Source organism: Candoia aspera, chromosome 1, assembly GCF_035149785.1.
Source record: "Candoia aspera isolate rCanAsp1 chromosome 1, rCanAsp1.hap2, whole genome shotgun sequence".
NCBI classification, from domain to species: domain Eukaryota; kingdom Metazoa; phylum Chordata; class Lepidosauria; order Squamata; family Boidae; genus Candoia; species Candoia aspera.
The window spans coordinates 120,953,131-120,974,734 of NC_086153.1; the positions used below are offsets into that span (position 1 = coordinate 120,953,131).

Sequence of the window (21,604 nt, forward strand, 5' to 3'; positions counted from 1 at the left end):
AAGATTTCTACTTAATCATTTCCAAGTAATCATGGATGAACAGGGAATTGTTAAATAATAATTGCTATGAGGAAATGTTCTGTCTTGGAATGTGACTGAGAGCTGGGAGAGAGGGCAGCATCAAGATATGTTGCATCATGGCTGTGGCATGCTTCCCACTGTTCTCTTGAAGAAATGAATTATCAGCATGGTTGACATCCTGGCCTATAGATGCTAACTAATAACTCTGCTTAAGCCCTTAGAGCAGCGTTTCTTAACCTTGGCCACTTTAAGATATGTGGCTAGGGAGTTCTGGCTAGGGAATTCTGGGAGCTGAAGTCCACATATCTTAAAGTGGCCAAGGTTGAGAAACACTGCTTTGGAGGGATAACAATTTGGTCTTTCCTGCCTGCCCCCCCTTTGCCTCACAAAGGTGCGCATGCATTTTAAAGAAACAATTGCAGAGTTGATTCTGTGCAATCCCCTACAGTATGTGCTACAAAGGGACTAATGAATCATTTCAATCTCAAACTAAAACCAAGCTCCTGGGCAGAAAGGCACAAACTAAACATTTTCATTTAGGTCTGGCAGAAGAAGAGAAGTGAGGTATAGTGAAATTATATACAGCACAGTAATTTTATTACAGGAACTCTTCTTGAGCATACAGAGTATATTGTCAGGATTTACTTTAGGGGATGTAATCTCATGTTGGGGGATTCCAAAAGTCGCCTTCTGCCAACAGAACCACAGTATGATAAATTGTGATATCCTGTATCAAACCAATGATCAAGACAGACAAACAGACAGATAGATCTTATGCAAAAAAAAAAAAAGATTTGTTGATCTTTAAGGTGCCACCAGACTCTTTACCAGTTACAGCTTCCGAAAGAGTGCATGCTATTTATTGCTTAATTATTCTGCATTTAATTTTTTAAAAAAAATCAAAAATTTATGCCATGCTTCTGATGAATAAAGTTGCTTGGATCCAGTCTTGTCTTGTTATCTAGACAGAATTTGATCTGGTTACTCCTGAGGACCTGGACAGGGTCCTTGGGATGCTCCATTCTGCCACCTGTGTGTTAGATCCATGCCCTTCCTGGTATGTTATAGCCTCCCGGAAGGTTACATGTAGCTTTGGTTTGATGGCATCCCTTGTTTTTATTTTGTTCACTGGCCATTTTCTTGGATAGATGGGCAGCCATATAAATTGTATTAATAAATAAATAAATAATTAAAAGGGTAGTCGGCTGAAGCTAGCTGTGGCTTTATTAAAAGAAGCTTCACTTCTGGATGTTCTTTCAGAAACAAAGTCCAGAATATATACATTATATGTTACCAATCGAAGTGAATATTTGTAGCTCAGGGTTGAACTGTGGAGTCCTTGGTGCTCTCTGAGCCTTGTTGTTTTCTTGCAGACGTTTCATTGCCAGACTAGGCAACATCTTCAATGCAAAGAGGGTTACATTATGTGTATCCAGGCTTCATTGCAGGGATGCAAACTCTAAGACCCTCTAGATGGCATTGTTGAGCTATAGTAAACAACAACAACAACATGAATGGCAAGATGATAAAACTTATTCTATATCCCCATAATAATTTTATGACAACTGTTTAATACAGTTTTGTAATATAGAGTGTATTGATCCATTTAATACTGAAGAATTTTGTCTTGGCTAATATATCACAATGAAGGATTTAAACCACAGTGAAGGTTTAATAATTTTCAAACTGGAGAAGATGTTAATAAAGGCCTAAATGTAGCTTCTGTTGTATCTTGGCCTAATAAGTAAGATGTTGTGTCTCATAAATTAAGCCTTTAATGGACTAAAGTTTTAATGAAGACAAAATCTAATCCAAATTTTCCCTTTGATCATGTAACTGAGAAAATATTTGAGTGATTATTTCATTCTACATAATAAGATACAGGTACACAATGCTCTTCAGCAAAGGATCGTTACCTTGTCGTGGTGCTGGAGCTTGAGCACCTCAATGACGCCATGAGCTAAACCGTGAAGGGCCACCCAAGATGGGAAGGTCATGACAGAGAGGTCAGACTAAATGCGATCCCTGGGGAAGGTAATGGCAACCCACCCCAGTATTCTTGCCATGAAAACTAAATGGATCAGTACAACCAGAGATATGTCGGTATACCATCGGAAGATGAGACCCCCAGGTTGGAAGATGGTCAAAATGCTACTGGGGAGGAACAGAGGATGAGTTCAACAGCCCCAGACGTGATGACGCAGCTAGCTCAAAGCCGAAAGGACGGCTAGCGGCCGACGGTGCTGGTGGTGAACGGCGAATCCGATGTTCTAAGGATCAACACACCATTGGAACCTGGAATGTAAGATCTATGAGCCAGGGCAAATTGGATGTGGTTATTGGTGAGATGTCAAGATTAAAGATAGACATTCTGGGCGTCAGTGAACTGAAATGGACTGGAATGGGCCACTTCACATCAAATGACCACTAGATCTACTACTGTGGACAAGAGGACCACAGAAGAAATGGAGTAGCCTTCATAATTAATAGTAAAGTGGCTAAAGCAGTGCTTGGATACAATCCAAAAAATGATAGAATGATCTCAATTCGAATTCAGGGCAAGCCATCTAACATCACAGTGATCCAAATATACGCCCCAACCACAGATGCTGAAGAAGCTGAAGTAGAGCAGTTCTGTGAGGATCTGCAGCACCTACTGGACAACACGCCTAAAAGAGATGTTATTTTCATCACGAGAGACTGGAATGCTAAGGTGGGCAGTCAAATGACACCTGGAATTAAAGGTAAGCATGGCCTGGGTGAACAAAACGAAGCAGGACATAGGCTGATAGAATTTTGCCAAGACAACTCAATGTGCATAACAAACACTCTCTTCCAGCAACCTAAGAGACGGCTTTATACATGGACTTCACCAGATGGACAACACCGAAACCAGATTGACTACATTCTTTGCAGCCAAAGGTGGCGGACATCTATACAGTCGGTAAAAACAAGACCTGGAGCTGACTGTAGTTCCGATCACGAACTTCTTATTGCACAATTTAGGATCAAACTAAAGAGATTAGGGAAGACCCACAGATCAGCTAGATATGAGCTCACTAATGTTCCTAAGGAATATGCAGTGGAGGTGAAGAACAGATTTAAGGGACTGGACTTAGTAGATAGGGTCCCAGAAGAACTATGGACAGAAGTCCACAACATTGTTCAGGAGGCGGCAACAAAATACATCCCAAAGAAAGAGAAAACCAAGAAGGCAAAATGGCTGTCTGCTGAGACACTAGAAGTAGCCCAAGAAAGAAGGAAAGCAAAAGGCAACAGTGATAGGGGGAGATATGCCCAATTAAATGCAAAATTCCAGAGGTTAGCCAGAAGAGACAAGGGATTATTTTTAAACAAGCAATGCGTGGAAGTGGAAGAAGACAATAGAATAGGAAGGACAAGAGACCTCTTCCAGAAAATTAGAAACATCGGAGGTAAATTCCAGGCAAAAATGGGTATGATCAAAAACAAAGATGGCAAGGACCTAACAGAAGAAGAAGAGATCAAGAAAAGGTGGCAAGAATATACAGAAGACCTGTATAGGAGGGATAACAATATCGGGGATAGCTTTGACGGTGTGGTCAGTGAGCTAGGGCCAGACATCCTGAAGAGTGAGGTTGAATGGGCCTTAAGAAGCATTGCTAATAACAAGGCAGCAGGAGACAACAGCATCCCAGCTGAACTGTTCAAAATCTTGCAAGATGATGCTGTCAAGGTAATGCATGCTATATGCCAGCAAATTTGGAAAACACAAGAATGGCCATCAGATTGGAAAAAATCAACTTATATCCCCATACCAAAAAAGGGAAACACTAAAGAATGTTCAAACTATCGAACAGTGGCACTCATTTCACATGCCAGTAAGGTAATGCTCAAGATCCTGCAAGGTAGAATTCAACAATTCATGGAGCGAGAATTGCCAGATGTACAAGCTGGGTTTAGAAAAGGCAGAGGAACTAGGGACCAAGTTGCCAATATCCGCTGGATAATGGAAAAAGCCAGGGAGTTTCAGAAAAACATCTATTTCTGTTTTATTGACTATTCTAAAGCCTTTGACTGTGTGGACCATAACAAATTGTGGCAAGTTCTTAGTGGTATGGGGATACCAAGTCATCTTGTCTGCCTCCTGAAGAATCTGTATAACGACCAAGTAACAACAGTAAGAACAGACCACGGAACAACAGACTGGTTTAAGATTGGGAAAGGAGTACGGCAGGGCTGTATACTCTCACCCTACCTATTCAACTTGTATGCAGAACACATCATGCGACAAGCTGGGCTTGAGGAATCCAAGGCTGGAGTTAAAATCGCTGGAAGAAACATTAACAATCTCATATATGCAGATGATACCAATCTGATGGCTGAAAGCGAAGAGGAACTGAGGAGCCTTATGATGAAGGTGAAAGAAGAAAGTGCAAAAGCTGGCTTACAACTAAACCTCAAAAAAACCAAGATTATGGTAACCAGCTTGATTGATAACTGGCAAATAGAGGGCAAAAATGTAGAAGCAGTGAAAGACTTTGTATTTCTAGGTGCGAAGATTACTGCAGATGCTGGCTGCAGTCAGGAAATCAGAAGACGCTTAATCCTTGGGAGAAGAGCAATGACAAATCTCGATAAAATAGTTAAGAGCAGAGACATCACACTGACAACAAAGGTCCGCATAGTTAAAGCAATGGTGTTCCCCGTAGTAACATATGGCTGCGAGAGCTGGACCATAAGGAAGGCTGAGAGAAGGAAGATAGATGCTTTTGAACTGTGGTGTTGGAGGAAAATTCTGAGAGTGCCTTGGACTGCAAGAAGATCAAACCAGTCCATCCTCCAGGAAATAAAGCCAGACTGCTCACTTGAGGGAATGATATTAAAGGCAAAACTGAAATACTTTGGCCACATAATGAGAAGACAGGACACCCTGGAGAAGATGCTGATGCTAGGGAGAGTGGAGGGCAAAAGGAAGAGGGGCCGACCAAGGGCAAGGTGGATGGATGATATTCCAGAGGTGACGGACTCATCCCTGGGGGAGCTGGGGGTGTTGACGACTGACAGGAAGCTCTGGCATGGGCTGGTCCATGAAGTCACGAAGAGTCGGAAGCGACTAAACGAATAAACAACAAAGCACTATTCCTTTATTTAAATATAGATTAGTGCTCCTTTCTCCTGTCCTACTGGGAAGTCAGAGAAACAGAATTTCTTGAACAAACCATAATCAGCAGGGAATCACATCACAATAGGCCAAAAGGACTGTACCACTTTATCGCTGTGTGTTATCTTTGAATCAGGTCATGGAGAGATTGGCACTTTCCATTGCGAAGAGTTTGGGAAACCGTAGCCTCAAAGCCCCTATTATTTTCAGAGCTATGCAGTGATTCAACTAACTTTTTAGTCATCAGTGATCCAACATATTTGGCAGGGCAGGCTCTTGACCCCATGGTTTCAACTGAGTATGCAACTATAGGTTTGGAATCAGGAAATTTCTTGGTGATCTTTTTGTTACAATCAGAACATTGCCTGATACAGCTTAGATGGATAGCAACTATTTTCTTTCCAAAGTGTGAGGCTAATGAATATAGTCTAAGAAAGTTGGGTTTCTAATGTTCTTTGTGAGTTTTTGACTGTTAAACTTTGTTGGTGTTTCTGATGAGCTGTGCTCTCATAAGGATATTCTGAAATGGAATAGGCAATGTCTGCCCTAGTGCACCCTCTCTGGTCAAACCAGCTACAGTACGAGATCCCCCCAAGCATCTCCAGGAAAATTGATATTGCTTTTGGAATTGACAAACTAGGAGTCATATTCAGACAGTTATAGGTGCTTGTCCTGATGCCCAAGTCTGACAAGTCCCTCAGTTGTTGCCAAAATGCACAAAATAAAAATATTAGCTTAGCTTCCAGATACATCGCACAGGGATAGGCTTAACAAAAAGTCTTGCTTATAGATCCACTAGTTAAGACGATGGAGAGCCAAATACTGAGAAAATTTCATTAGATCATCATGGTATTTTGGCCAACTCAGTTCCCTATGGATCCTGCTTGTTTGCTTTGTGGGGCTTTATAAAAATGTCTCTGCTAGGTTTTGATGAATGTGTAATTCACATGACCTTGCCTGGTATTTTAATTATATATCCATTGCACTTCATACATAATGAAAAAAGCTTTTCAGATTTCTTTATCCCTTCTGCTGTTACATCATCTCATTTTTTATGTTATTAGAGAATGTGGGAAAATGGTATAAGGTGACATGAAGGAAAGAAAGACATACTTCTTGAAATTGCCTATGTGGATTGAACCTCATTGTCCAAGACAAATTTGGATTTTCTGGTTAAGAAAAGGAAACTAAAAAATTCCATCTCAAATTCTGTTGAAAGGCAATTTGGGGGTACCCTTCCTATAGGAAATCATAGCAACATGAATACTAATATCAACATCCACTAACATTCATCTTTCATCAGTCAAAAATCAGTTATTGAAAGTTGTATGGAAACAGTGAGTGTTACACTTTAAAAAGGAGCTTATATTAGGAATATTTTTGTGTGAAAGCCTGCATCAAAGAAATGTATGCAGTGTATTAAGAATGAAAACAAGGTGATTTGAACTTTTTTTTAAAAAAGGGATTGACCTTGTTACATTAGATATATTATGAGATATAAATATAAAATCTTAAATTTGCTATGATTTCATTAAAAATGATGTGTAAAAAGAACCACCAGACTTGAGCAATGCCCTACCCATGCCCTACTTGTATTACAGCAATGAAGAGAACAGGATTTTTAGCAATTCACATATGCCTAATTAGAAATTCTATGTCTACGTTTCCATGTGATATTCTGGCCTAGAATGGATTAAGTTCTTAGTTATCTCAAAGTATATGGAGTTCTACTGTATCTCTAGGAGGCTTTCAACAGATTAACAAGAATTTCCATCAGGTTGTAATTGCAAAAAAAAAAAGATGCAAATAAACAAACCATCTGCCAGTACTGATAGATGCTTGCTAAAAGATTGAGTTTTCTATTAAAATACCCGATCTGTTGTAAGTCAAATGCAGATTTTATTTAATTTTTTTCAAGGAGGGCAGTTGGAAATTGACTTTTCTATTAAGACTTTTCCTGAATTTTTACGAGTTGGTCAGGTCCTTGGATAGCTTACCCAAAAGCTCAAAATCTACCTAGCTATGATTAGATGATCTTGGAGTGTACAAGCAGTATTAAATAAAGCTGCAGCAAGCACAATGTTTCTAAAATAACGAAAGGCCTTTCTGGAAGGTTGCACCTCATTATCTTACCATGCATTTTTTAAAAATACATACTTTTCCCAAATGAAAGATATCTATATTATGTTTAAATAAAGAAATAGAAAATGATTTATTATATACTGTAGGAAATAGTTTGTTACTTGTAAATAGTTAATTGTCACACAAAATATATGTGAATATGACAGAGAAAGACATTTTACACAATGAAACTAATTATGTAACTTGATTAAGAATGACAGTAGAGGAATTTAATTGCTGTGCATGCATTTTTATTTTGCTAAAATTTATTTATTGATTGATTGATTGATTGATTGATTGATTGTATTTCTTCACTGCCCATCTCATGTTGCGTCAACTCTGGGCAGTTTACAAGTGAATAAAAGAATAAAAAATAAAAGAAAATAAATGCACTATATTTTTATGTTTTGACATATAATGTATCTGGTACATTAACCTTAGGCTCATTTCCAGTCTCTGTTCTTGACATTTTTCTTGTCTTACAAAGCACCTAGTTCCCATGAGGCAGTAAAAGTCCACTGAGTTTTTCAAATGCCATTGAGGTCCTGCACCTGCATGAATGCTATGCCTGTAAGTGAAATATAGGAAGTAAGAAACAAGATTATAATCAGTTTGGATCTTAAAATTGCATGACAGATGTGGGAACAGAAAATGTTGTGCAATCTTAGTCTATGTATTTTTCCATGGAAGGAAGTCCCACTAAGTCCTGTAGGCTTTTTTCCCAAGCAAGTGGAAATAGCATCCCAGCATTATTTTCATATGTGAGAAATACCTTCACAGTCTTTGGGAACTAAATTTGGTTCTCCCAGTTTTCCTCCCTATCCAATGATCTAAATCAACACTATACTATATCTTATTATTAACATCCAAGAAAAGAGAGATGAAGGTGGGTCAGATTAGTATATATGTGTGTGCAAATCTCTTTGATAGATTAGGAGCCACATCCATGAACTGCATTTTGAATTTAAACTTCTTACAAGGGACATTTAATAGGACACATTTTAGCACACGCAGTATTATGTAGGCTGCCTGATCAGGTTCAGCTAAATGTACTTATAAAAGCCTTTTTTGATATTTGCACTGAATATATGACCCTCTATGATTCAGCTCGGTGAAACAAGGTGTTGATGGGTGCAGCTTATATGGATGTACACACCCATTAACTGAGTTTAGTTGTACTTTTCTGCAGCTAAACATCTGCACAGAGCTATAAGGTACAAGATAACGGTAAGGATCAACCTTAAATAAAGGCTAAGTACCTACATGTATTTCATGTACATGCACATGAAGATTGTGCAGATCTTCGTGTAGAAGATCTGCACTGAGCAACACCAGAAGCGATCGCCTGGATAGCTGAACTGGACATCCAGTTATGAGGCTATTGATGTATCCCTGCAAAAGTTTTGTGTATAATTGTGTGGACTGTGTGTATATATTTGCCTTTTCTCTTGTCATGTACTCATCATATTGAGTACATGTACTCATCACATAGACAAATATCGTAATTGCCTTTTCTCTTGTCATGTACTCATCATATGCTATATATATATAGTACCTACATTGCCCTAACTCAAGGTTTATTTACAGTAATAAGAATGAGTTATACATTACATTGTGCTAACCCACAAGTTTCAAAATTCAGTGGCTGAATTTACATAATATGTTGAATCAAACCCAAACAAGCCATATTATAACTTAGTATAATGTGCAACTCTGATCACGTGTGTCTTACACACATATGGATTTGGAGTAGATGTGTCCTTGTTAATATACATGCTTGTGATATTTTTTAATAATAGAAGGACCAGTGGAAAACTTACACCATCATTTAAAAGAAAATATCCGTGTCTCTCCAAATACATTCCAGAAGTTTTGTTGCACACCATCCTGTAAGCACTCAACAGACACACGCTCTAGATATTTTTGTTGAACAGGAATGGTGCAAATACAAAAACTGATCTCAGAGTAATTTCCACTTGGCATGCTGTTTTATACGTTACAGCTCTTTGAATCTGGAAATATAAGCATCTGTATTAGAAATGGCTGTTATGTCCAAGTTCAAGGATCAATCATATAGAATTACGAGTGTTTAAAAATATTTTCCATCTCAGGATATTCCTATTTTGTTAGGTAATTATGTTTGATATATCTCTAGGGATATAAAATGGCATTTATAGTCTTGCCATATACCTTTTATTAAAATATTAATAAAAGCAGCAGATCAAAATCAGATGAGAATGTTGCCAGTAGAAGACTAACCACAAATCTAGTGATGGGATTCAGGGCTCTCCTTCACAACTGTGTTAATGTCCTTCAGATGGCAACAAGTGGCATAAGCCATTCTGCCCTGGTAGCCAAACCCTATTCCGCCTGAAGAATGAGGGTAGAGAATGGTGCTGTCCTTATAGTTTTACTGCAGGCTAAGTTAAGAAAAGGAATTGGTGGACCCCTTGGTTTTATTTGCTGGTGGGAAAACCCAGCACCAATTGCTCTTGCGGTTACCATCTGTAGGCAAGCGTAGGTGGGCATCTGGGAGAAATGACAGGTACTGTAGCTAGACATGGAAGTGCTCCATGCCTGTGACCTCTCAAGTCATTTTTGAACACAGAACTGGCATGCTTTTCAAAGAGCACTAAACCTGTGTCCAAAAATAGCTTGGATGACAGATTCGAGGAGTGGAGTGAAAGTACAGGATGGAACAGGAGCAGCCTCACCCAATCTACCAGGACAGCTTCGACTCTTAAGCCAGTACAAAAATAGCCTGGGGACAGGTCAAGGCACAGAGGAAGGTTGTAAAGAGCTCAGGGGCATTCTTTCCCGCATCATCTGGGCTAGCAGGTGTGGGTGAGAGGTTTTGGGGTGAAGCGGGAGGGAGCAATTGATAACAGGGAAATGAAGAGGAATGACCACAAGGCAATGGCTCTTCCTGGAGGTGAGTGGCCGGAAGTAGACAAAGTAGCACTGCCACCCCCAAAACAGTTAGACGTATGGCTTACAAAAAATCCTCGCTGGCAAAAGCAGCAGAAAAACCCGTCATAGACTTGCTGGTGACAGGCCCAGTAACACACAGCTTGCAGAAGCACATTTTTATTTCCTTATAGTGTTTGTTTCTTTTTGTTTCATAAAACATTTTTGCAGTAAGTTGGGAGTCAAATCAAAGTTGCAGTTCTGTTTACATTTTCCTGAAATTATGCTCCAATTCACAGCATACTTACTTAGTTCTAAGTCTATATGCCAAGTGGCTTAAATGAAAGTACCCGCATCACCATATCAGGGAAGCACGCAGCCTAATCCTAATCACGTCCATTCTGCTGAAAACGGTGTCATTTATGGCCCTTTGTAAATTTTTTTATTTTACCACTCTGAAAAATTCAACATTTTCCTCAAACAGGTCTATATTTTTTATCTCCTTTCCCACTGAATGTTTTATATCTGACTACTAGATTTTTTTAAAATAAAGCTTTTTTTTTAATCCTCTTTTCCCCTTTTTTAAAAATAAAGCTGTATTCTTTTTATCTCTTGTGAGGTCACTTAATTTCTCCACAAAGGAGGAAGGCCTGATATGCCTGGCTGCATGTCTCAGTGCTACAGGGCCAGGAGTAGTGCTGTAGATTTCCTTTCCAAATTATCTTTTTTCCCTTTTCCTTGCCAGTAAGGTTCATGGGCTATAGGACGGCTCCCCCTCCCATGTGTGAGGATGGTGGGAGGATGCCAGGTAAAGATGTCTCCCTGGAAGAGAGGTGGTGGCAGCAGGAACTGCCAAGCCGTACACCAAGGCAGGAGGCAGAACTAAGGTCTGTAGTCCCAGAGGGTTTCCAAGAGAGGAGATTTAAGACCCCCAGCCTTATGCTATGATCTTAGCCTTCCTGCTATAGTGTGCTGTTATGCAAAAAGGCCTCAGACAGAAAGGAAGAAGTGTGAGGGAAGATTTTGAAAAATATACGCATATTTACTGTACCATCTCAGTAGCTTTCCACTCAGCAGACCTGCACTGTCTTCCAAGCTCCTATAACCAGTCATGTTAGCATACAAGCAATTCCACTTTCAGAAACCTAACCATGACAACATATTGCTATAGTGGGAGCCCAGGAGCTGGGTGGTAGGCTCAAGCAAGAATTCCTTCCAGCTGGAGCACAAATTGTCCCTTGAAACACAAGTCAGTGATACATTGTCATTTGTGAAGTGGCATTCACTGCCTTGAAATAGCATTTCTCTAGTAACATGCAAAACTCACTGATTTGGGAATAGATGCTCTGGAGATCTCCAGAACATTCTGTTTCCCCCACCAGACCATGCCAACCTCCTCCAAATTATGTAATTCTGTGGAGTGAGCTTTGGCAGTTTCCAGAAATAAATCTGAACTGAAGCAGTTCAAGTTCAAGTGTCCTGGACATAGCGCTCTGGATGAAACAGGGCTGGACCACCCCTGGACCACCTTGAAAGGGTTCCAGTTTGGATAATTTATTTCTGGAAGATGTTCAACCACCCCTTGGAACACATGGACTGGAGGAGGAACCGAATCTGGAGTTCTTCAGAACATTCCATTCCCAAACTGATAAGTTTTGCACACATCTCTACATTTCCCCATTTGAAGATAAAACAGAAGGGTAGGTCACAGTCACCAATCCCAAGGATCGGAGGCAGGGTCATGTCTCTAGCATGAAGACTGCACTATCATCTATCATAACCAAAATGTTTTCCAGAACAAGAAAAAATTATTTATTTAGACTAGGGATAAGTGTAGCCAGAGCCCACACTTCTTGTTTTTATTTTTTCAGCCACTGAAAACTGGAGGAATATGGTGAGATCACTGGTAGGTTATGGGTAGATGTTTCGTCTTTTTTATTTTTAAAAATTTTTGTCAAATAGGAACATTTAGTACATTTTTAAAAAAGCAGAAAATTGCAACATTATTTGACAGCTTGCTGCCTGAAATATTTAGAAGCGATAAGAAAGTAGCTAGGGGACTGCAGGAGCCTGTGGACAATAGATTGTCCATCCCTGACTTCCAGAGCACCTTGATGCCCACTGTCCTGGGCACCTCACTTCATAAAAACATAAAGGACCTCTAGGGAAGTGGAGGTTCCCAGAGTCCCTTTGACCACAACTGCCAAGAATCAACAGCAAGGTTCCCTGTCACTAAAGCTGTAGCTGCTAAAGAAATGCTTAATGTAGTTTTAAAAACAGAGAAAACCTCTAATCCTCCCCCAGATATAGAAAATCCTAGCACTGTCAAGGAATGGGACATGATGTCCTAATTTTACATATCAACCACTGCCCTCAGCCTCACAAAAATGTTAAGTATGGCTCCCAGCCACCAGAAATTTGCCCAGCCCAGATTTATCAAATCCAACATCTTGTTTCCTACGCTGCCCAACTCAGTGAGAATCCAACCAAAAAAAAATGACCTTATGGTTATTATACAACAATGGGTATTCAAAAACATGCTACTCTGCTTTTCATTCTGGGGTTAGCCTTCCTGACCAGGATCATAAATCGCCTTTGCCTTTCCTGATTTCATTTAATTGCCCAAAGAATTGCAGAGATTGTGTGGCCTAAGAAGGAAATTTCAATTAATAATCCCTCCAAGTTAGTAGCTGCCACTACAACTTGTGTAGGGAGTTTCATCATTACACCAGATGCTGCCTGAAGAGGCATCAGCTGCCTTTGGTACCGAATAGAGTCTGAAGATCGATAACAATTTCAAAACCTTCATCTGTCTTATTCAAGAAGTATCATTTAAGACATTTAAATGATAAGATGAACATGCTTGTTAAGATGAACATGCAGAGTTTATTATCTATTCAATATTCTGCTTTCATGGTTGGTTACTTTTCTTTCTCGCTTAAATATTGCAAGCAGTATGGCTGAATCTGGCTTAGATTTTTTTGTCATCTTTCCCCTTTTTTTAATCACCCATTCTGTTCAGGGGGTTGATTTTTAAAAAAAAGGTTATTAGGTTATATGCTGATTGTGATCTCTGTTTTCAACCCTTTCTCAGTATAATTCAGCCTGTCCTCCTCTCTTTTGCAAGAATTTACAAACAATTAATTAAGAGAAGACAAGGAACAATGGGTCTTATGCTATTATAATTGCTACTCCCTTGGCTAGCTACTTGTTATCCCCACTGTTAACCAAAATAACATGAAAATAACATGATGTAGAGATGAACTAATAGGAGAAGTCTTGTTAGTCAATGGGGAGACATTGATTTCACTCAATGGGCTTGACTCATCATTTTCCAGGCAGAATGTCTGGTGCCTGCTCACCTCCAGGAAAGTTAATCTTCTAAGAAAGTCCTTTCCTTTCCTTTCCTTTCCTTTCCTTTCCTTTCCTTTCCTTTCCTTTCCTTTCCTTTCCTTTCCTTTCCTTTCCTTTCCTTTCTGTTTCATTCTGTTCTCCTTTTCTTTCTGCAATGGTGCAACTTCTCAAATGTTGCTGGTTGCCAACATTATGCTAGGCCCAGTCTATTAAGCTAATGTGGCAATTGTTCAAACAAAATAGAGAGGAAGAGAAGGGCAGAATTAGTCTGTCCCTCAAGGGAATGTTTCTTTGGCTCTTAAATTTGCATGCGCCTGGTGGAAAGTAAACATGAAGAAAAATTCACACTAAGCATCAGCATGGGAAAGTAATATCCTGTAACATTTATAATGCATTTATGTTTTGTATAACACAGTGCCATGTGCTGTAACAACAGTTGAGAGGAACAGTAGTACAAAAGGAATAGTCTGGAGTCAGCCCCCAATTCTGGAAATTTGTATCAGGGCCAGCCTTCAGTGGTGCCATTTGAACTAAGTACCAGGCAGGGGTTGAAGACCCCATAATCCATAAAGTCTTTGAAGTGCACATGTCAACATTCACACACACACACACACACCCAACCTGGTGCTCAATGTTTTCTACCTTGCTCCCCTCCCTTACCAGGCAATAGTAACAACCGAGGGGGGAGGAGGAGAAAAAGACCCCAATCACAGATGGAACTGGGGAATCAGAAATATGGGAACATGCAGACAATACCTTGCCCATGCTATCTCATCCTTGACGGCACCACCGCTAGCCCTCCAAAACCTGCCTTGTCATTCATAGCTTCACAGGGGAGCAAAACTGTTGTCTTGGATTGAAATGGGCTGTGATGGGGAAATCCCTCAGGGTCTATAAATTAAATTGGCCCCAGAATTACTCTGAAGGCATGTTGGATTAGCCAGACTGCAAATCACAGGAACTGTGGCCTCAGGGAGCCTGGCTCACACCCACGGCCCTTCCTACCAGCATGATAAGGCAAGCAGCAGATCACGTCTCGCTAACTGGTGATTAGTAAAGAACATTCCCATCTAGACAGATTATTATTTCTTCTTTTCCTGTCACATTTGCCATCTGGTAATTCATAGCAGATGCAGAAGGCTAGCTTCCAGCCCGTTTCCTTCATGTCTGGCCCCACATTCCTACTTGACATTTCACCTCTGCTGTCCCCAGGCCTAATTAGCCAACAACATCAGAGCAAAATGTCACGTCCAGAAAATAAAGATAGTGGCCAATGTTGTATTTTCTATTATTTTCCTCATGGATTAGCCTGGCTATCTTTTGGAGGGAAAAATAAAATGAAGATGCACTTTCAGAAAAAATGGAAGCTTCTTTCTTTCTGAAAGACTTTCCATTTGAATAAATCTATATAATGTGGTTTATAAATTATTTTGTGTGTTGTGTTAACCCATTTGATTATGGTTTATTTAAAAAGACATAGTTTAAAAGCCAAATCTTATACCATAGCATGTGCTCAGTAACTGATTTTTAGTTTAGGTCCATCATATTGAGATATTGTACAGTATTGTTACTATTGTGTGTGTGCACACATGTGCCTTTGAGTCAATCTTGACTCCTGGCAACTGCCTGGACAAGTCCCTGCAGTTTTCTCGGCAAGTTTTTTTCAAAAGTGGCTCACCACTGCCTCCTTCTTCCTAGGGCTGAGAGAAAGTGACTGGCCTGAGGTCACCCAGCCAGCTCTGCCCAAGGTGGGACTAGAACTAAACAGTCTCCCAGTTTCTAGCCTGATGCCTTAACCACTACACCAAATTGGCTCTCATTTTTACTATTAGAATGATTGAAATAATGGATGTGATGTGTTTTGTACTCAAGTTCTGTATAATTCATACATCTATTATTGAAAATCTGGCTCTTGTTTATATTTCAACATAAACACATGAGAGTCTGGCCCTGAATTTGGATTTCCTGCTTTTTTTCCTATCAATTATACAGAATACTCATACATTTGTACTAATTAGGCATTTTATTCATGTGGTCTTGTAACAGTGGCAAACTCTTTGAAGTAGGTTCTGCTAATCCTATTCGTACTTTTAGAATATAACTAGCTCTGATAAAATACATTTTTACTATAAACATATGCTTAGGACTAAAACAAATGCTCTTGTGTTCCATTAAAAACAAACTGAAGCTAACATATGAACAGCATACTTCTGAAAATTCTGTCTCTTGCATCCTCGAATTTATTTAAAAGTTTCAGCTACAGTATATCCTGGTATTAGCAGAAGTGGTACCTATAAAGTACAATATTATCACAAGGAAGATTTGAATTGTTCCTTTATTGTTTTGTTCCAAACCTTAGTGGCACTCTAGGAAGCCTTTCAGAAGGTAATATACTGTATTTATATGATACTATCTATTGGTTCATTTGTGAGATGATGTGGCAAATTGTGACCAACCTGTTTGTTGATTAGCCCGTATTGTAATCAGCATTCCAACAACTTTTGCAGTGGTTGTCCAGCTGATAATTCCTAGTTTGTTTATTTTAAACAATGTTGGTGGGGGAGGGGGGGAGATGCTTAATCAAAGCCATGGATGCAAATTTATCCCACTCTATTTGCATTTTCTTCATGCATTTCATTCTCTGAGCTTATGTGGGGAGTGAAAAAAAAGCAGCAGAGATGCTACAGATGGACTAATTCTGTTTTACATCCACTTCAGTCTCCTGACTCTGTCTGGAGGACAGAAAGAAGAGTTAACACACATTACAAGTTCTGAGTTTGAATGACATAGTTGGCCACGGTGATCCTCCATAATCACAATTTAAACCATGGTCTGCATGGTCACATAGGCCCAGCCGCAAAATGGCTTAATGTTTCATACTAGCTTAGTGATGCAACACAAAGCCATTGTTTGCTTAACAATATTGTACTGCATTAATCATAAGGTCTGAGTTCACAGAACATATTAAGCCAAACAAAGCACAGTATAAAGTAGTACAAAATGTGAACCCAACCAATTATTGGCAGGTTGTTATTCTTTTCTTCTTTTCATTTTGCCATTCTGGCTTACCAATTTAGTTTTTACCAGGTAGGCTGTGGATTTGACTTCCTTTTTTAATTTTGTTTGGTTTTGATATTGTGACTTGTTTTACATATAATTGTGTACTGTTAAACAGTTTGATAAGAAGATAGGATGCAAATATTTTAATTTCATAATAGATATCATCAGTTTAATCAAACAGAAACCATTCTGAAAACAGACAAGGATGGCAACATATTTTTGAGTGGTTTCAATATAGGTGTGTCATATTATTTGGTGTAGTGGTTAAGGCACCAGGCTAAAAACCGGGAGATGGTGAGTTCTAGTCCCACATTAGGCACAAAGCCCTAGGAAGCAGGCAAGGGCAAACCGCTTCTGAAATCTTGGTAAGAAAACTGCAGGGACTTGTCCAGGCAGTTGCCAGGAGTCAACACTGACTGGAACACACACACACACACACAAAAGTCATATTATTAATACAACCTCTCATCTCATCCTTTCTGGATTATAAATTGGAGAAAAACTGAAAAATGGAAGAGCTAGAAAGAGTTTAAATGCATTCAGGCTGAAGGCTTCTAAATAAAATATTTTAAAATATTCATCTGAGGAAACAAAATTGGATATATATTTCTTCTAAAAGCTCAAGGTGCTTCATATTCTGAGTATGCCACAGTCATGATCTCACTCAAAAAGCACAAGGAACTTAAATCTACTGAGATTAATCTCAGTAGATTTAGTTAAGGTAAGTTTTTAGAGAAACAGGCTTGACCTCACCAGATTAGGAGCCGTTCATGCACAAATCCTTTAAACAGCATTTGCTGTCATCATGGCAAAGTCATTACTGTGCAGGGGACCTCCATTATCACTTTTTCCAGTGTTTCATTTGAGAGTTTGATGAGTGAGGTCACTTGTGCTGCTGCCACTAATGTAGGAGCAAAATGAATGAAGGAAAGAAAAGGCAAGAGGATGAAGTAGGAGGGAGAGGCAGCACACTCCTCTGGCTTCAGATAGTACTCCATCTTACAGTATATGGTTCAACCTTCATTCCACTCTCAGGCTGCAACCCAAGAAAGAAGCCAAAAAGAAAAAGAGATAGATCTGCAAGAAATCTCTTGTCCACAATAGCTTATCGAAGGGCGACAGCCAGTACTACTTTAAATCGATATACTGATAAATTCCTAAAAGAACGTCCAGGTCAAGCTGTATTAGGCCTCATCCACACAGTCTCCTTGCACCAGGCCCAAGACAGCTCACGCACTGAGGATTATTCCTCATGACAGAGGCTCCATCTTGGTGCCAAACCACTGGTGAGGCAGGCTGAAGCTGGATCACTGTGATCCAGCAGGAGAAAGATATTCGCCATGAGCAAATGGAAGAAGATCTGTGCGAGGATGTTCTATGGTGCATTGAGGAGTCCTACTGGACTCCAATTGGCCCACTATTGGATCAGCCCTTCTGTGCTGCTGTTGGGCTCCGTGTTGCTGTGGCCATTTCTGGTTTGGATGCCAGGGAGACCAGAACGTCAGGCTTTCCTGTTTTCCCCCCAATAATTCCTGTTACTTTCTGTGTGGGCAGCAGCCGAGCCATAGTCAGAGGAACGCTGTGGGAGCTGCTGTTTTAATATCAACATATCTTCTTCCCTTCTCAAACATGGAAGAAAAGCACAACAATTAGGCTGTTGAGTAACAAAGGGACCCTATTGATAATATTCTCCCAGAGCCAAGAATACCATTAGGAAGCTAATTTTCATTAACCATTGCTCTTACAGGAGAAAATGTGTACATTAAGGGACAATATTTAAATTCGGTTTAGTCATAACGCTCTAGTAGCCATTATATGTCTATGTTTGAACATTGTTCTAATAGATCTAAGGTCATAAATGACTCTATACTAGACCAGTGTCAGGTGGCCATCCTTTGTTGCTGTGAAATACTTAACTCCATGGAGATGGGTGGTGATAGAAATTTGAATGAATGAATGAATGAATGAATGAATGAATGAATGAATGAATAAATAAATAAATAAGCAAACAGTTTGCCTTGTTGAGGTGTGAAGGTGCTGCAGTTTACCTCCTTGAAGCTCTTCATGTCACTCTGAGACCACTTCTGCCAGTTCCAGTAGCTGGAAAAGGCTTCTGTGCATACAAAGTAATTCCCACAGGCATCTTCCTGCTACTACAACTGTGGACAACGCTGCTAAGCCTTTAGAAACAGCAGCAGCAGCTGCATTCCTTTATGAAGCATTCCTTTATGAGGCAGATTCAAAGTGTGCTTTGTTCCCAACATCATGAAAGCAATGAAATGCTTTTGAATTTTCCTTAAAATTCAGAATCATTCTCCCCTAATTAGGGAGTCCAGAAAATACATATGTGGCTATATGACACAGCCATGCAAATCTCCCTCCCTCCCTCCCTCCCTCCCTCTCTCTCTCTCTCTCTCTCAGATTCTGTGGTTTCCAGTGAACAAATGTAGCAATTTCCATCACTGTTGCATTGCATGTAAAGTGAATATGTAAAACTCACTTGAATATTTAAATTTATATTTAGATGATACTCCGTAATATTTTGTGCCAAATATTGTCAACTGATGTTTATTTATAACGATGCTAAAAATGTTTAGACTACTTGTAGTATGGTTGCAACCGATTCATTCTTGGTTGTCTTGAAACTCCTGTGCAAATAGACAAGCTGTAATTTCTTTAAATGTAGAAACAAACTTGCCCATTCTTGCATTCATTTTTCCCCCTTTACCTAGATCAAAATGAGATCTCGAAATCCAGGGGGAGAGAGCTCATCTAATGGGCAGTTACCCAAGTCAAAGACCATTACCAGTTCTTCAGGAAATCAAAACTTCCAGGAAGATGCTAAGAAAAAGAATACATCTAATCAGAAAGAAGATGAAATCCCAGGTCCAGGAACTGTGAAGCAGCGCAGCAAATTACAAGGGCCTAATGAGAGGAAAAGCAAGAAATCAATAGAACTTTCTAAAGAGGACCTCATCCGGCTCCTGAGTATAATGGAAGGAGAACTACAGGTATATCTGAAATCTAATTATTTATTGTGAGATGTTTGTTCATGAAATATAAACCACATTTGTGACCTAGCAAGAAATACTTTGCTATTAGAGGTTTTTCCGCAGAGGATGAAAAGCCGTCTGCTGGGGATATTCTTCTGTTTCTTCTCTCCTGCTGAGAAAAGCGCTTCACTAAGTCACCTACCAAACCCCCTCCAACTCTATGGCTGGGTTTATATAACAAAGTGTTAACGAAGTACAACTTCTATCTTTACAAAACTTGTTGTGCTCATATAAATAAGCCATATTACAGTTTACAGTGCTAGGATGGTTCCGGAATAACTAAGACAATGACTGAGTTCCCACAACATGGTGAACCCAAACTAGGCCTGTGGGAGAAGCATGCACATACAAGGGAGTGTAGCTTCAATCACATGGTCACCCCCGCCATCTTGGCCTCCCCCCCACACCACAAGAAGGCTGCTCTTTGCTTTGAGGAGGGACTTTGCATTGCAAAGGCTGCACGCTTCTCTTCAGTGAAGTGCATTTGTCCCCTCAGGTGTGGTTTACCTCCTCAAAGCATTTAATTTCCTGCTGAGGTACCTCTGCTGCATCCAGTAGTGGGCAGATACTTTAGCACATGTGCTGCACATGCACAGAAGTGTCTTGGAGTGTTTCCAGTGAGGTGCAGATTATGCTAGAGGAAAGAAGCAATGCAAAGTGAAAGAACTTGACAGCTTCATTTTGTTCTTAGTACTTGGGATTCACATAGCAGGTTTGAAGGAGTGTTCAGTTCAAAGTGCCATCAAAGTGAAACAACTTCTGCAACAGCACAACACAAATTACTCAACCCCACTTTAGTTTAGCATTGCCTGTTTTGCAAAACAAGATTATCATTCTGGAATTAGGGCAAAGAAGTTGGTGTACTCCAGATGATGTTTGTATATCAGCTACTCTCAACTTCAGCCCCAGGGTTAAAAAGGCATTACAGATCCTGGAGTCCATAATGTCTTGAAGACATCTGATTATCTTTCTCCTGTTCCAGGCTGTAAGATGCCTGTTTTCTACCTGTATTCTTGAGTTCATCACAGAATTTACTCCAAATGAAGTTGGCTCAGTTCAGACCCTGAATGTTCAATAGAAGTGCAAACATATACACATTTTATTGGGATTAAATCTTACACCTCTTCCAAGTAAGCATATATAGGCTCAAATGTAAGAGCTGTTTAGAAAGAAAACATCTTATTTTGAGCAGATTTTCCAGTTTATCTCATAACTCTATTTATCAGAATATTAGCTTGATCACAAGTTGCCTCAGAACAAACCCAAATGCTATCCTATGGCTGGCTGCTTTTGGAAAGAGCCTCCTTTTGTCAACAGACAGTTCTCTATTGTCCTGTAAAGGTAAGATGGAGGCTGGTTCCACCTGAATTATGCAGTAGGCAGAGAGCAATCTTTTTCAGAAAAGAAACTCAGAGTTGAAGAAAGTGGAATAGAGCTCTGTTGCCTTCAGTCTATTATAACACACCACTGCAACATATTAGGAAAAGTACTTGCAGTCCCACCCTCCTCTTGCTTGGGAGAAAGAAAGACCTGCTCTGTGAAGCTCATCTTCAACTTCAGGAAAGATTAACTGCATCCCCTGATCATAAGCCCTCAAGGAAATGAGGGCTCTATTATTCACTATCTGAGTCTGTATAACATCATCTGTATGATGTCATCTGTCTCATAGCAGCATCCCAAATTTGCTAGTGAGAAAATAAACAATTGCTACCTTACCAAGAGAATATAGAACTGACTGATAACTGACTGATACATTAAGCATTCTTGCACAACTGGAAAAACTGACCAGAAAATGCAGAAAGCCTTATCCTAGCAAAATGATAGAAGGGAAACTCAATTTGCATTGATTCACAGGGTTTGTTAATCTCAAAGAAATGCTGCTAGTGAGATAAAGACTCCAAAGGCTTGTGTATGCTTTAAAAAGTAATTTCCCTAATGAGTTTTA

General features: G+C 39.7%; 2 protein-coding genes across 6 annotated transcripts in view; both read left to right on the plus strand.

Moving 5' to 3' along the window:
- Positions 1-21,604, plus strand: part of LOC134503995 (cytochrome c oxidase subunit 7A2, mitochondrial) — a 410,163-nt gene that overhangs the window by 310,051 nt on the left and 78,508 nt on the right. The window contains exon 1 of one of the 2 annotated variants that reach the window (XM_063312999.1): positions 9,048-9,052. The exons of the other annotated variant lie outside the window; for it this stretch is intronic. The gene's annotated coding sequence lies outside the window, so the exon portion shown is untranslated. Of the gene's footprint in view, positions 1-9,047; positions 9,053-21,604 lie in introns of those variants that run through there. 2 annotated transcript variants of the gene reach the window in all.
- FILIP1 (filamin A interacting protein 1) overlaps positions 1-21,604 on the plus strand; it is an 88,518-nt gene that overhangs the window by 21,945 nt on the left and 44,969 nt on the right. For 3 of the 4 annotated variants that reach the window (XM_063312954.1, XM_063312962.1, XM_063312971.1), the window contains exon 2: positions 19,339-19,617. In XM_063312954.1, coding sequence (XP_063169024.1) covers positions 19,345-19,617 — 273 coding nt within the window. In that variant the 5' untranslated portion in view covers positions 19,339-19,344. Of the gene's footprint in view, positions 1-19,338; positions 19,618-21,604 lie in introns of those variants that run through there. The other variant, XM_063312980.1, reaches the window with a different exon arrangement.